This window comes from Triticum urartu, chromosome 7A, assembly GCF_056163025.1.
Source record: "Triticum urartu cultivar PI428250 chromosome 7A, HENAU_Tu73, whole genome shotgun sequence".
NCBI lineage: Eukaryota > Viridiplantae > Streptophyta > Magnoliopsida > Poales > Poaceae > Triticum > Triticum urartu.
The window spans coordinates 700,498,618-700,514,425 of record NC_141879.1 but is presented as its reverse complement, the minus strand read 5'-3'; the positions used below and the strand labels follow the sequence as shown (position 1 = coordinate 700,514,425).

Sequence of the window (15,808 nt, the reverse complement as noted above, 5' to 3'; positions counted from 1 at the left end):
TAAAAACAAAGTAACGCTTTAAGCAACATGACATGATGTAGAGAGATAAATTCATGCAATATGAAATAAACCCCATCTTGTTATCCTCGATGGCAACGATACAATACGTGCCTTGCTGCCCCTTCTGTCACTGGGAAAAGGACACCGCAAGATCGAACCCAAAGCTAAGCACTTCTCCCATGGCAAGAACTACCAATCCAGTTGGCCAAACCAAACGGATAATTCGAAGAGACTTGCAAAGATAACCAATCATACATAAAAGAATTCAAAGAAGATTCAAATATTATTCATAGATAGACTTGATCATAAACCTACAATTCATCGGTCTCAACAAACACACCGCAAAAAGAAGATTACATCGAATAGATCTCCACGAGAGAGGGGGAGAACTTTGTATTGAGATCCAAAAAGAGAGAAGAAGCCATCTAGGTACTAACTATGGACCCGAAGGTCTGAGGTAAACTACTCACACTTCATCGGAGAGCCTATGATGATGTAGAAGCCCTCCGTGATGACGGTCCTCTCCGGCGGAGCTCCGGAATAGGCCCCAAGATGGGATCTCGTGGATACAGAAAGTTGCGGCAGTGGAATTAGGTTTTTAGCTCCTGTTCTGATCGTTTGGGGGTACGTAGGTATATATAGGAGGAAGGAGTATGTCGGTGGAGCACCGAGGGGCCCACGAGGTAGGGGGCGCGCCCCCCACCCTCGTGACCGCCTCTTTGACTCCTTGGAGTAGGGTCCAAGTCTCCTGAATCATGTTCGGTGAGAAAATCACGTTCCCGAAGGTTTTATTCTGTTTGGACTCTGTTTGGTATTCTGTTTCTCCGAAATACTGAAATAGGCAAAAAAACAACAATTCTAGGCTGGGCCTCCGGTTAATAGGTTAGTCTCAAAAATAATATAAAAATGGAAAATAAAGCCCAATAGAGTCCAAAACAGTAGATAATATAGCATGGAGCAATCAAAAATTATAGATACATTGGAGACGTATCAGACGCCGCGTTGCCGGTATCTTCACCGGCCACCTCGGGGGCTGCCCCGTCGCCGGCCCCGTCATCGGCTGCCACGCCGGGTGCCTCGCCGGCTGTCTCGCCGCCCGCCTCGTCGGACGTCCCGGCGCTGCCATCTCGCCCCGTCACACAGGCCCGAGCTGGTGTTAACCGTCCGAGTCTGCGGTACTTGAGCGACGAGTACCTCCTCGTTGCCTCCATCGCGGAGCCGTCCCCTATTCATGCGTCCGCTCGCATAGCCCTTCGTGATCCTCACTGGCTTGCTGCGATGCAGGAAGAGTTCGATGCTCTCCAGCGGAACCGCACCTGGACACTGGTTCCCCGGCCTCTTCGCGCCAATGTCATCAGCGGCAAGTGGTTCTTTCGCCACAAGACCCGCTCGGATGGTACACTTGAGCGCTACAAGGCTCGCTGGGTGGTTCGTGGTTTTCGACATCGCGCTGGAGTTGACTTCACTGAGACGTTTGCACCGGTTGTCAAACCGGGCACGATCCGGACCGTCCTCCAGCTTGCGGTGTCCCGAGGCTGGCCAGTTCATCAGATGGATGTCTCCAACGACTTCCTCCATGGCCATCTTGAGGAGCAGGTTTATTGTGAGCAGCCCACCGGTTTCGTCGACGCATCTCTTTCTGGTCATGTGTGTTTGCTGTCCCGGTCTCTATACGGGCTCAAGCAAGCACCTCGCGCTTGGTACCAGTGGATCGCCGGGTTTCTTCAGACACTGGGCTTCAGCGTCACTCACTCGGACGCCTCACTATTTGTCTATCGCCATGGTGACACGACTGCATATTTGCTCCTCTACATCGACGACATCATCCTGACGGCCTCCTCCGCAGCTTTTCTTCAGCAGATTACTCTCCAGCTGCGTGATGAGTTCGCCATCAAGGACTTGGGTGCTCTACATTATTTTCTTGGCATTGAGGTCCTTCGGCGACCGGATGGCTACTTTCTTCATCAGCAGAAGTATGCGCACGAGCTCCTTGAGCGTGCTGGCATGCTCAACTGCCACCCTGTTGCTACTCCTGTTGACACGAAGGCCAAGGTTTCTGCTCTTGAGGGCTCGCCAGCGTCGGATGCTCCCTTCTACCGGTCCATTGTCGGTGCTCTTCAGTATCTGACTCTCACCCAACCGGATCTATAGTATGCAGTTCAGCAGGTGTGTCTCCACATGCACGCCCCTCGTGACTCCCATTGGACTCTCGTGAAGCGGATCCTCCGTTACATTCGCGGCACGATGACTCTTGGGCTCAACCTCACGGCGTCCGCTTCTCTAGAGATGGTGGCCTACTCCGACGCAGACTGGGTTGCCTGCCCCGACACTCGTCGGTCCACCTCCGGCTACTGCGTTTACCTAGGTCCTTCACTCGTCTCGTGGTCGTCCAAGCGACAACCCACAGTATTGCGCTCCAGCGCGGAGGCTGAGTACCGAGCTGTGGCTAACTCTATTACCGAGTGCACCTGGCTACGACAGTTACTTCAGGAGCTGCATCACGATATCTCCCAGGCTACGGTTGTCTACTGCGACAACGTCTCTGCGGTGTACCTCTCCGTCAACCCCGTTCATCATCGTCGGACTAAGCACATTGAGCTGGACATTCACTTTGTGCGCGAGCAAGTGGCCCTTGGACGTATTCGGGTCGTTCATGCTCCGGCTGCAGAATAGTTCGCCAATGTGATGACGAAGGGCCTGCTGACTACCATCTTTGAGGAGTTTCGTTTCAGTCTCTGCGTCACTGGCACTGCTTTGACTGCGGGGGGGGGGGGGGGGGGGGGGGGGGGGGGTGTTGAGTATAGTGTGTACGTGTATATTGTGTATTGAGCCCACCTCCTGTTTCCTTTGTATAGCCGAGGTTGTGGCCCCTCTCTGTGCTCATATATACGTGCCTGGTGCACCGATCAATGCATTGTGTTTGTAGATCCTATACTTCATATTCTACAGTTTTGAAGGTAGCATCGCTTGTTGGTTGCGCCGTGTCGTACGACACTTTATAATTTGAATTGTCAGACTGTACGACTATTCCAGAGGAATAGAATCCACTTTTTCTTTTGAAAAAGAATGTCGAGTGCTGAAAAATGAAGAACACGTCTTTTGCTCCACGTGAAATGTTTCTCGTTTCTCCCAGAAGAGCAAAAACAGCTCCTCTGCTATGAAAATCCAGTCAAAACGGGGGACGGGTGGAAGGAATAGTAGGCACGCGGCGTGCGGCAACGGAACGGATATGGACGCCGCGGTGTCCCTCTCTCTCCCTGTCGCCGAGTTTTTTGTCTGCACCGAAACGTGCGATCAATGGCAACGTGGGAAACACCGGCGAGCCAGCCAACCGTGGCCCAAACGTGCCGCTCCTTCCGGCGAGCCGGAACCACCCGCAACCGTAACCGCCTCCTCCTCCCTCCTCCCTCCTCCCTATATATATAACCCCGCGCGCCACCACGCGGCAGCCTCATCCATTCCAAGTTTGCAGCCACAAACCATTCCAGCTCCACCACGCGGTCAACCGAGGGAACAACACATCCGGATCCGAAATCTCCCAGCCTCCCACTGCTCCGTCGCGGCTCATCCCCGTCGATCGACCTTGCGGTCGATTCCGTTTCTTGCCGCGCGCGCGCGCACAGCACATCCATGGCCGTCGCCGGAGGAGGAGTGGTGCTGAGCCTGCGCGGCCCGTCGGCCTCGGCGTCGCCGGCGGCGGGGCGGCTGCGTAGGGTGTCGTCGCCGCCGGCGGTGAGGTGCGGGGCGACGCGGGAAAGGATGCCGGCGGCGGCCCCGTACGGGGTGCTGGAGGAGGACCACTACCGCACTTTGAGGCTGCAGCCGGGCGCCTCCAGGGGCGAGGTCAAGAAGGCCTTCCACCGCCTCGCGCTGCAGTACCACCCGGACGTCGTGCGCCGGGGCACTGCGGACGGACGCCAAGACGACGCCATCGACTTCGAGCGGATCAACGCGGCGTACCAGACGGTGATGCGCAACATGCAGGAGGCGGAGGCGAAGCTCGAGTACTGGCGCCGCCGCTACGGCCTCGCCGACGAGGACCTCGACCGCTACCGCCACTACCTCAACGACGACGACGAGGACGACTGGTTCTCCGACTTCTGAAATCTCAAGGGCCGCTTTGATTCCTGCCATGGCAGAGGCAGCAGCGCTGTAAATAATTTGTGAAACGTTGCTCTCTGCTTCTCTCCTCTGTTTTATTGTGGAGGCGAGCTAGAGACGCAGAAATTCAGGGTTCTGACAATTGTAATTGGAACATTTTCAATTTCCTTGTCATCAATACAATAAAACATAGCAGGAATTGATCTAAATTGTGGCTCACGATTAACGCCTCTTTCTACTTGGATTTCGAACAAGGGGACGCCTCTTTCGTTTTCAGTGATAGTGGCACTGACAAGTGGATGCTTACAGCTGAAATGGATTCAGATCTTTGCACTATATCCATATTGATTAGCCATGATGTGTTAACTATAGTTGTCACTCACTGATGATTCATGTCAATTAGTAATAATTCCCGCCATCCATCTGAGTTCACATCAATCAATGGCTAATGCCTATGACGCGCAAAACCTTTGATCCATACGGTTAAACTAGATCATGATGGCGTGCATTGCGAGGCCCGTCAATTTTGGCACTAAGGATAGGATTTTATAAAATATATGGAATAGTAGAAATTTATATCATGCAGGGAGGTACATGAGGTGAAGATGAAAGTTAATTTTTTACTATTATTTTTGTTAGCAATTAAAATATGAATATTTGCTAGGGATAGGAAAACCTCAACCAGTTTTTGTAATCATGTCGGTATGAGTTGCCTTGAGAAGAAACAGGTTCATTCGACGTGACTTCCTGTTAATCCAAAGGAACTCAATTACCAACCCTTGGAAAGGGGATAAAGAAACAAAATCATATCCTCACAAATCAAACCTTAGAGCATCTCCAGCCGTTGGCCCCCAGGGGGCGCCTAAAATCGCCGCCTGGGGGTGAGTCGGCGCAAAAAATCGGCCTGGCGGTGAGTTGGTCCCCAGCCGCCGGCCCCAGGCGCGTTCAAAAAAGAAAAATATATAGCAAATTTTGGCGAAGTTCGGCTAAACACGACTAAATTTCGGCAAACTTGGACATATATTAGACATGTTCGCGGATTTTCATTACATAGCAAAATATATAAACTAATCTAAAAAAGAAATTGGCTGAACGCCGAGTAGTCGCCGTCGTCATCGTCGGCCTTCTCCTCCTTGACGCGGGCGTCCCTGCTGGACCTCTGCCCGGCGTCGCCATGGCGGACTGGTGGCGGCGGCGGCGCGTCGTCGTCGTCGCTGTCGACGATGACGACGACTCCTCCTTCGTCGCGGCCCCGGCGACGCATTGGCGCTTCCTCGCCATCTTCAGGGAGTCCTGGCGTGCCCATTCCTAGAGCGTGCGGCGACCGAAGCCGTTGGCCGCCGCCTCGTCTCTGGGGAAACGCTCGGCCATCGAAAGAGGGGGAGGGAGAGGGAGGGCTCGGCGGCGGCTCACAGGAGAGGGAGAGGGAGGGCTCGGCGGCGGCGCTCGGGAGAGGTAGAGCTCGGCGGCTAGGGCGGGGCTGGTGTGGCCAGAGGCGAGCGAGGCCACCGGCTTATATAGCCGCGCCGCACCCGTGTGTACGCGTGCTAGGGAGGGGAGGCATCGGCGCGCCGCTCGTGAGCAATCAATAGCAAGGTTGACCGGCGGCAACCTTGCCATTGATTCCCCGCGGGAAACCGAGGCGTTGGGGGAAGACGAGGCGCGGTGTCGCTGACGCGGCTGGCCCGCGACTCTTTCGCGCCAAAACCGCTCACCCCGGCGCCCTCGGACGCCCCCAGCGCGCCGGGTTCGGTCTGGATCCGCTGGCGCTGATTTCAGTTCAGGCCGGCGAAAATCGGGCTCCTGGGGATGCGACTGAGCCATTTTTTCGGTGCCAGCATGAAAAAATCGTCTAAAAAAGTCTTTCTGAGAGCGCGGCTGAAGATGCTTTTAAAAGGAGAAGAAGGCGTAGCGGAGGTGGAGAGGTTGAAAACCTACGGACTTTGCCCATAGGGAGCAAGGTGGATGTTACCACCGTCCACAGAACTAACGACAGTTGAGCCTCGCTTTACCCGGCGTAGACCAGTATCATTGGATGTTTTTCCTCTACTGGTCTGACAGATTGGATTGGATCAAAGGTCAACTACTTGATGAGATCCAACCTTCATGATTTTCTCAACTCAATCGACCAAAACTACGATGAACACCACCTGTCTAAACTTAGATTGGAGTGACATTAGCACCTCAAATCGGATCCCCAACAGAGCAACTTTTTGCGCCAAGTAAGATGTAGAGCGGTAGTGCTGGTAGCTAGGATGGATGAGAGGCTGAGGAGCAGAGGGGACGGGAGATGGCAGCAACCCAATGGAGAGCCATAGCCGATGGGAAGCTTTTGCAGAAGGAAGAAAGGGCAAAGAGCAGGGGCTAGGACATACGTAGATTATGGGAGTATGTAAGATGCTAACCAGTAACTGAACTCCACTATTTGCCCCCGTTTTCAATTTCATTAATGGCCAATCGATGAAATTGAAAACGGCGATGAACTCCTTCAGCAGATGAGGTGTCGACTTTCATCGCCCGCATCCCCCGTTCTCCTAGATCGAGCGGCCCCCGAATCACCCGCATGGCGTGCGTCGGCTCGATCCTCTTGTGGACCAATCGTCTTAGGTGCGGTTATATTGTCCTTAACATGGATGTGAGAGCAGACGTATGTCTAGCTAGGGTGATGTAATTTTATAAAATAACAAACATTTTTGACTCATTTCCCATTGGTATACCGTGTCGAACGAAGACGGTGTTTGTCGCATGAGTACATTATCTATCTTTGTTTTCATTAACCATTAGTATATCGAGTCTAAGGGATTTATGCTTTATCGGTCATTTCCCCTTGGTATATCGTGTCATAAGGGTCTAGCGAAGAGTGTTGTCGCATGAGTACATTCCGTTAGTATATCGCGTCTAAAACCCCTTATTTATATGCGTCAAAATACTCTTATATTATGGGATAGAGGGAATAGCTTGGAACAAGCTAAGCTAATTAAATCAGGAGGCGAAATCCCCAAGCCCCCCCCCCCCCCTTCTAGGGTTCAGCTGGCTAAAAAATTGATAGGCCCCCTAAAATGTATAATTTTATATGTCAAAAATCAGTTGGAATTGTAGGGGGTTGGGACCCTCTGAAAAACAAAGGTTCCTTAGATGAATAATTTTTCACTTTGGGGTCCAGTTCGTTGGTTTGACTAAAACCATGATTAGTGACTTTAACAAAAATTGGCTTGAAAATTTTTCTAGCCATAGAAACTTTATTTCGAAGCTTTTGGATCCCTCTGACAGATCTGGTGGTCTATTGCTGGGAATTGATGGAAATAAGTAAAGGTTGATTAATTCTAAGGTGGGAGATCATTTTGTTAGCTTGGCATTAAAGGATAAGGTTACTCTATTTAATTCTAAGGTCGGAAAAAAAATGAAGGATCCTTTTGAGATACCCTAACGTTGTTCCTTTTGAGTGAGGTCGAGGCATGAGGCGTTGCGATGCAGCGCGATGAGGCGTCTCTGTGAGGTACAACGATGTACCATGGCAAACTCTCCCCTTCAGGTTTCGCTAGCAAACCCATGTATTCACCTCTTCTCTGCCTGTCGTTTTGGCACTGGGGATGGGGAGGGGAACTCCGGTGCCTCCGCTTTAGTTAGTAGTTTAGGTTGGGGTATTTTAGTAATCACAGGTGCGGTGCTTTTTATTCGAGTTTGTCTTCCGGACTTCGATCCTCCTCAAGTTCGTCCATCTGGACATATATGACTGAGCTCCGACGTAGAATCATGCCGCTTCTTGGGGCGGTGAGGTTAGGGTTTCTCATCGTGTGGCGAGATTTGTTGTCAGGTGCCTCGAATCTTTTCAAGAATTGAACAGCGACGACTACGACTCCAGGGCACTGGTCCTTAGTGGCACGTGCATGAAGACTTTCTGGCTTTTATTAACAAAGTCAAGCCAGCTCCGGTATAGAAAAAGTGACAGCGGCACGTCGACAACTTGTTCTTCAAAATCTTGATGCAATTCTTATTATTATGTTTGAGACACTTCGTACTTCCGGCCAATTTTTATAATAGATCTGATTATTTTCGCACTTCTTAATTGCGACTAACTAGCAAGAGACCATCAATAATCAAGAAAAAAAAAAGAACGAGCTTGGGAGAGGGCGGCTGTGCAGCACCGACGAGGGAGTAGAAATGCGCCGCACCTGACTTCACGGTCACGGGCCCAAACGCCGTCACTCTGCTCAGCTCCAGCTCCCCAATCAAGCTCGCCAAAAGCCCTAGCCCGCGAGCTCCGGCGGCCGCCGCTCCCTCCCCTCCCTCCCCCGCACGAGCGGCGCGGCCTCCGTCCGTCCCCTCAATCGGGGCCGAGCAATGCCCCGGCGGCGGCCGAGGGCCGGGGAGAAGCGGATGGACGCCGCGATCGACCACTTCGCCGAGATGGGATACCGCAAAGCCGACGTCCGCCGCGTCGTCAACAAGCTCCTCAAGGTCTGCGCCCCCCCTCCCCTCCCCATTTACCCGCTTCGCCGCCGAGAGAAACGGAGACGAACGCGAGAAAGGGCCGTCTTTTGGGTTCGACGGCCGGCAGAATCCTCTCAAAGATCGACGCTCGTGCGCGAATGTTGCGGAGCAGAGGCGGCGCCTTTTTTCCCGCGGTTAATTTTGTCAGCCGATTCGGGAGTCGACGCCGATTCTTGCGATTATCTCGGCCTTGTCTGCTTCCCCTAACGGAACTGAACCACCCAGGGATTGGATTGGATTGATCCCCTGCATGTCACCTAATCCCCACCCCAGGCCAGATCCCCTCTCCACATTCTCGTTTGGTTCCCCAGACCCAATCCCCCTTCCTCAAAATTGGTTGTCAAGAATGCTGCTGCAGTATTATTTCCTACTGGTTTAATTTCAACGGACGAACAAGTGAACATACATTTTCCATCTCAGCAAGCTAACATATGCAAGGTTACTGGAAATACAATTGTGTACAAGTTCTTTTTTTCTGGAAATCCATGGAACTTGCCCATCACCAATCTCAACAATGCTAGGCAAGTTGGTGGATCAGCGCAAATGAGTAGTACCTCTCTGCTCTGTTCATCTTGGACTTGGTTTTGTCGCAGCAATGTTGTTCTCACACCTCGAGGAATATCTGCACAAAAGTTAGAGACGTCAAAAAACACAAAATAGTCCAAGGATGCATGAGAGGATTTTCCAGAACATGCCAATTTAACATTTATTTGATAGGTAGTGACAGCTGTTGTGGTTACATCAGATTTCAGTAAGTTAGTTCGCTGAAAGACAAGGCCACCTTTCAGTAATTATGTACATGTGGAATTAGTAATATAGAACGGTGGCAGAGGCACGTATCCGCATATTTAGCACGTTCAGCAAGTCATCTACACTACACAGATGCCATTAATAAAATAGAAGTAAAGCTAGAATCAGGTTTAAACCAATCAAATTGTAAACTGAAGCTTTGTAATTTAGCACATAACTTCAGCAGAAGAACTGACCATTGCTAATAGTAGACAAGTACTATCTATGTCCTACCCAGCTGATCGTTTTGACTTCCGGGTCTCCCTCGCTTCTTCAGTCAGCCACTTCTCCTGGTTCAACCCCTTGAATGCGTCTTTCAGGTGAAGGCATCTCAACTATTTCCTCCTCTTCATCATCGAAATCTTCTTCAGCACCACTTTCCCCGTCTTCTTCCTCATCATCGTCACTTTCTGAAGCTTCCCCCTTTTCATCCAGATCAGCCATCTTCCCTTTCTTCACCCTTTTCCTCCTTGCAAGACTTGAAACCTTGACCATCTTCCTCTTTGAGCGCACATCGCGAACTATATCACGAATAAGCTGAGATGAGCTCCCTCATCTAGAAGTGGTTCGATTCACTCCTCGAGTTGTTCATCCAATCCATGATTGGGTTTGTTCATCGTATTGAGTAAGATTCATCATGAGAGCACATGGATCGACCTCCGTATCTTCTCGATAAGTCTCATTTTGCTGAAGGCGGGGCTGCAGGTTGGAATGTGTGTACACCAGCTTTGTCAGCTTAATGTAACTTTGCATATTTCTCACTTTGCTATGGATTAACGCGAAAGTACTCCAATTGCACTCACGCCCAGTCGATGACACACAATGAGACACAATGCACATCGCATACTTCAGCAGCATGGGCACTTCTCCACCATATTGAGACCACCAAGTGGTTGCAAGATAGAAACACCATAAGTCAGCAAAAGAGAAGATACCACATTCCAACTCCCCTAAATTCTGTAGCTCACTTACCTGGGCTAGATGCTACGAGCTGTGCCATCACTCCGCCGAACTTTCCTTTATTGGCATTATAAAACACAAGTTCATCCATAGCCTTTGCTCCAGACTGTGGTGTAGCCGCCATCTTTGCTATTACATCTAGGAGCTTATCGATATAGGCTGGATCTTTGTCAAATGCAAATGAATAGTGTGATTCAGGATCAAGGACAGCAGCTACAAATGCAAAAGGTACATATTGGAATAGGAGCTACATGATAAATGAAGGACAAGAGCTACATATTTGTCAACTAAGAGTTTCAGCACAAAGGGGGTACCTGCAAAGCATCAACGTGTCGCCGTACTTATGCTGAATCCTCGGGCCCACCTTACTCATGTAATTTTCAAATTCATATGTATCCTTGCCGAGTTGAGCTGTCAATTCCTGAACAGCGGTCATCATCCTTGCTTTAAGACCAGAAACGGTCACATCCTTCTGTTGATCAGCATACCGTAGTAGACTATATGTGGCTGCACTGTATCTAGGACCCTCTTGAGGTCGTTCCACCATTCACTACTTGTCAGACATGCTTCTATATAGTCAAATTCTTCCTCAGTTTTCCAGTCACTATTTTCCCATTCATCTGACACCATCCATTGCCGAAACTTGTCTTTCTTATCATGTATCCTTTGCAGGGAAATAAAACAGTTGGGTGGTATTAGGATGGATCAACTCTCCACCAATCTTGTCTCCCATATCAGAATGCAGCCGGTTGTGATTGTAGAAGAAGCTACTAATCTTTTTCGCACTTTTGAGAACTCAGGCAACCTCATAATATTTACCAATGTCCTTTAACATAAGGTTGATTGTATGAGCTGCACAAGGCTGCCAATATATCTCAGGGTGCTCTTTGACGAGATCTTTGCATGCCTTTTTGTGGTTCAAACCATTGTCCGCGACAATTTGGACAACCACCTTCTGACCAATTTCATCGACAACGAACTTCTTGATTTCCTTGAATATGAATTCTGCATGAACACTGATGTTAAATATTGCATGACAAGGAATAGAGCATAAATATGACTGCAACACGAAGCATTTTCATTACCTGAATTCTGGATTCGACCAGTTGCATTGACAGTCTTGTGAAAGAACATGGCCCCATTGCAATAGACCATGAAGTTGATGATGCTCATGCCAGTAGGTCCTGTCCATGAGTCGCTCATGATAGTCACACCAAAACAATCCCAATCTTGCTTCATGTTCTCAACGAGAACCCTCATTTCCATATAGTTGGCATCCAAATATATCCCATCAACTTCATATGCTGTAGGCAAGTGCTTTACTGCATGTAGCTCTTGTCTCAACATCAGCGCTGCTCGAAATGAAGCACAATTGATTTTCCGTCCAGGAATATCATTAGTGTGGAACCATTTGGCCCAAGCTTGACCAAGTTTTGCTGCATTTAGCTTTTGATTTGAGAAGTCAATCCTTGGCTGGCATCCCTTGGTTTTCTTTCCACTAGCAGGAGTCCTAGTACTACCATCTGCAGGACTAAGAGAGCTCTTACGCTGAAGATATTGAGTTATCTTTCCAGTGGCAGGAGTTGTAGGACTAGACACTAGACTCGCCGTTGCTGCTGCCACTCCTGGACCCGACCTCAAATCTACTACTCCCTCTGTTCACTTTTATAAGACCTTCAAGATATTTCAGACAATGTACAAAACAGCCCATTTTGAGCTGTCTGAAATGACTTACAAAAGTGAACGGAGGGAGTACCCATATTGATTTCTCCCTTTCCAACCTTACATGGTCCTCTTCATCACTAGCAGGATCAAGATCAATTATTGGACTTCCACCCATTTCCTATAGACGCTCAAGTTCCAATCTTAGTTTGCCGGCTTGTACCTTTGACCTTTTCTGTTTGTAAACCAGCCAATCCTTCCTCATTGCAGCTTGTACCTCGGAGAGCACATTATAGCAGGCAACCACTGATCCTCCCAACCCACCTAGATGTCCCTTTAGGCGGGTTGAGCCTCCACCCCGCCTCTTCAGACCACAATAGTGACATGAAAATCCTTGCCTTCCATAATTCGAAGCATGGCTCCAGGTATCAGTAATATCCCCAGTGAAATATACCATGCATTTTCATCACATCGTCAATAGAGCCATTGCACGAATTTCACATTTTACAAAAGACAGCAAGTTAATTTATCACAAAGAATAAATTAACGTCTTGCATGAACAACATACGCATTGTGCTCCACAATAATATGCATCATCGGCATAAACCACATGCTAGCATACAACACCGCAAAGGCTTGGAATGTGATCAGAATAACAATTGACCATAGAAAACAACAAAAAACACAAGCTAATCAATGGCATAGGTAAATACACAAAAGTGCCAAAGAATCACAAGACATCTCTGCACAAACCATCTTAGATGTTTCATCATAGGTAATGTAAGTATATGACAATCATTTTTTTAGGACCACGAGTTATAGTTACTCAATGGTGTGATTACATTCAGCTAGCATCGATATTCAGGGACAGTTGCTACTATGATTTGGTCTCCGACACTTCTCGCCGTGGCCGCCAATTCTTGTGCAAGAGCATTGCATGTTCTTGTAAACACTATGACGCAGTGAGTAGCGAAGGCAGAGGCTTGATTAATGTCTGCCACCAGAGAGAAACACTTCGCTCGGTTCTTTCCTTTATAGTGCAGTTCCTTGCCGACAGTAGTGCAGTGGATTTCCAAAGTGACCACCCCCCTGTACAGTTTGCCAATTCCTTCAGACCAATTAATGCCGCCTCCGCTTCTGCTTCTTCTACAGAGGAGCATTTGTTTAATTTCTGGCACACTGCAACAAAGACTTGGCCACAGTGGTCTCTAGCAACTGCACCAATCCAGCTTTCCCCTGTCTTTGGAATGTAAGATGCATCTGTGTTTAGTTTAACCATCCCTTTCGCTGGTGCAGACCAATGATCGCTAGCAGGCGCTGTCGGATTGCTGGACCTATGGGGATACAGAGACCAGTGACATTTATCTTTCTCAGTCACATCACTGTACAGCGAATCATTTACGTCCTCCTCGTACCTGACTAAGAAATGCACAGGACTCGAAACTGTGTCCTTTCCATCACCATGTATAACATTGTTTCTCAGGTGCCAGGACTGCCAAAGAATCAAAAGGATTCTATTTCTGACAGTGTCAGATTTCGCATCAAGTAGCAATTGGAGCCCGAGCCTCCAGTGTCGGCGCCGCCGGCATGAAAGGGGATTTTCCAGGATTTGGCGTTTTATGTACAGATGTGAGGGCACCGGAGAGACATATTAGCATTCACGGGCCTTGGGGGAGCTAGTTTTGGGCTTTGGCCTGATTTTTTGCCGCCAAAGGTGGCCCTGGCGGGAAATGACTTTGGAGGCCGAAATTGTTGAAATAATTTAACAAAAATGCTATATTTCAGTACTTGCTGAAATTAATAAATTTCCAAAATTTCATTGAAATTGAAAACCATGGTCCTGATTAATTCGGCCTCGTCTGTTTAGGATGTGTATGGGAAGGATGGGTGGCCGTTGCTGGAGGACAGTTGTTACTCCGTAGTGCAAGAAGCGCTCTTTGAGTTGGAGGAGCAGGAGAAGTTGCAGCAGCAGCAGAATGAGGATGATGATGGTGACGATGAGGGGGAGGAAGCTCATCTGGTGAGGGCGCTCTCCACATACTCTCTTGTGTCCATGTTAATTGCTGTGTGTGCCATTGGTACCAATTTATACCACTCTGCTACCTACAGACTAATATATTCAAGGCAGTGTTTCTTTAATTGGTAACTGTCATCCCATGCCAAAAAAGAAACTTGCTCAATAATACATGTCATATGTACTAATTCCTCATCTTGTTCGCTTTAAGGCATTTAGTTCGAGAAAAAGGTTGGTCCTAGTACATGAATGATAATTTATGAAGTATTTGCAGGAGCCGCAGCAGGAGGAGGTGGAGGAGGAGGCTCCGGTAAGCTCCCTCTCCATTTACTTTCTTGTGTCTGTTTTCACCTAAAAGCTTGTTTATTCATAAAACTGACAACAATGCCATCTGAAAGAAGTGGTCTGGTTGATGTCTTCCATCATTCCTTTGAGCTGACATAGTTGACTGATGAATTGGCATTGTACATGTTAGCATTGCACTATGTAGTATTTTCTCAGTTGGTTTTGTAATACAACTTCAACATGTTGGCCATCAGTACTTCTGCAATAAGGAAACATTTATGGTGCACAAACTGCTGTTACTTATGAAAAATTAGATTTACCTCTAAAACAAGACCTTGTCAAGAATGTCTAGTTGTGGTTACTTCTTCCCTCCAGCAATAAAGCTTATGCATACTGTCCAATTCTTACGTGGGGCTTTGGTTGGTAATGCAGCAGCAAGAAGTAGCAATAAAGGAGGAACCGTCAGAAGAGTTCGTTCCCATTGCGATGGTTGTACCACCATCTGAGGCTGTGGTAGCAGTTGAGCAGACGGAGGAAGCGGAAAAGGCCCCCCTGCTCATCGACCCACCTTCTCCCAGAGCTGCGTCGCCAGATCCGTTAGCTACAGGAACTAAGCGCAAAAGGCCCCCCTGCTACGGATGGATCTCTGAGTCCGAGAGTGACTCGGACTATGAGGAATATGTTGCACGTCGACAGCAGCGGGTGCAGGTCCCGGCCAAGTAGACGGGCTGTAAGTGAAGCCACTTAACAGGTGCCGTTTTTGTTATCCGGTCTTCCTTTGCTATCTTAAACTGGGTATTTATTAGTAGCCAAACTTCTATTAGTAGCCAGTAAGTTCATACTGTTGTTACTGCTCTCATGCTTTTGATCAAATTAAGATACCCCAGGATTCACACTTCCTTGGTTATGAACACAAACGTATCATAACACAGATTAAACGGTGAAAGCAAAACTTTTATGACACTGACAGGAGTTGAAGATTGCCCTGTGGAAAATTGTTATGATGAAGGCCCCCTGTTGGAAATGCTAACTAACCATCGTTCTTTCGTTGTGACAGAGAGGGGGCTGATGCAAGGCGAAAGCAGGGGAACCGGCCTAATCTGCAGAATTAGTATAAGGCCAGTACTCTATATTGTTAATATGGACTATGGAGTTGTTGAATTTGCAATGGCACCATGGCTCTAGTTTGTGTATATATACGTAAACCATGGACTCTGGAGCAGACACTATGAATGGCAGGTGCCGCTCCCATGGAGCATGTAAGAGCAGCATATATGGATGCTTCTGACTGTAATTGGGTAGTAATGTGCTAGCGTGGCTTGGCCGTCGACCACTATAAATCGCATGCTAGGATTGGCCTGGTTGATTGAATATGTCTGAACCAATGTGGTTTATGGTTTATCTATGCTTGAAAAAGCTTGCTATTATTTTTCATGTGGCTCAATGTTTCCAATGCCGTGTAACCTACATGGCCGTGGGATTTTGGGAGCATATCTGTTGTGTTTG

The 15,808-nt window shown here is 48.6% G+C and overlaps 2 protein-coding genes across 3 annotated transcripts; both read left to right on the top strand.

Moving 5' to 3' along the window:
* The first annotated feature begins 3,580 nt into the window (after positions 1–3,580).
* LOC125523996 (uncharacterized) lies at positions 3,581–4,264 on the top strand. Its single transcript, XM_048689077.2, has one exon. The coding sequence runs from the start codon at positions 3,631–3,633 to the stop codon at positions 4,102–4,104; it is 474 nt and encodes a 157-aa protein (XP_048545034.2). The 5' UTR covers positions 3,581–3,630; the 3' UTR covers positions 4,105–4,264.
* A 4,008-nt stretch (positions 4,265–8,272) lies between these two features.
* On the top strand, positions 8,273–15,736 carry LOC125523881 (uncharacterized). 2 transcript variants are annotated; one of them, XM_048688942.2, is made up of 5 exons: positions 8,273–8,559; positions 13,871–14,023; positions 14,292–14,327; positions 14,738–15,053; positions 15,360–15,736. In XM_048688942.2, exons 1-4 carry the CDS (start codon positions 8,443–8,445, stop codon positions 15,023–15,025), a joined length of 594 nt encoding a protein of 197 aa, XP_048544899.1. In that variant the 5' UTR covers positions 8,273–8,442; the 3' UTR covers positions 15,026–15,053; positions 15,360–15,736. The 2 variants fall into 2 exon arrangements, with proteins under 2 accessions (XP_048544899.1, XP_048544898.1); XM_048688941.2 differs by having other exon boundaries at positions 8,274–8,559; positions 14,735–15,053.
* The last annotated feature ends 72 nt before the right edge of the window (positions 15,737–15,808 follow it).

Coding starts and splice junctions, on each gene's coding strand:
- LOC125523996 (XM_048689077.2), top strand. CDS start 3,631: ATGGCCGTCGCCGGAGGAGGAGTGGTGCTGAGCCTGCGCGGCCCGTCG.
- LOC125523881 (XM_048688941.2), top strand. CDS start 8,443: ATGCCCCGGCGGCGGCCGAGGGCCGGGGAGAAGCGGATGGACGCCGCG. Junction 8,560..13,870: donor TCGTCAACAAGCTCCTCAAG/GTCTGCGCCCCC, acceptor TCGTCTGTTTAG/GATGTGTATGGGAAGGATGG. Junction 14,328..14,734: donor AGGTGGAGGAGGAGGCTCCG/GTAAGCTCCCTC, acceptor TTGGTAATGCAG/CAGCAAGAAGTAGCAATAAA.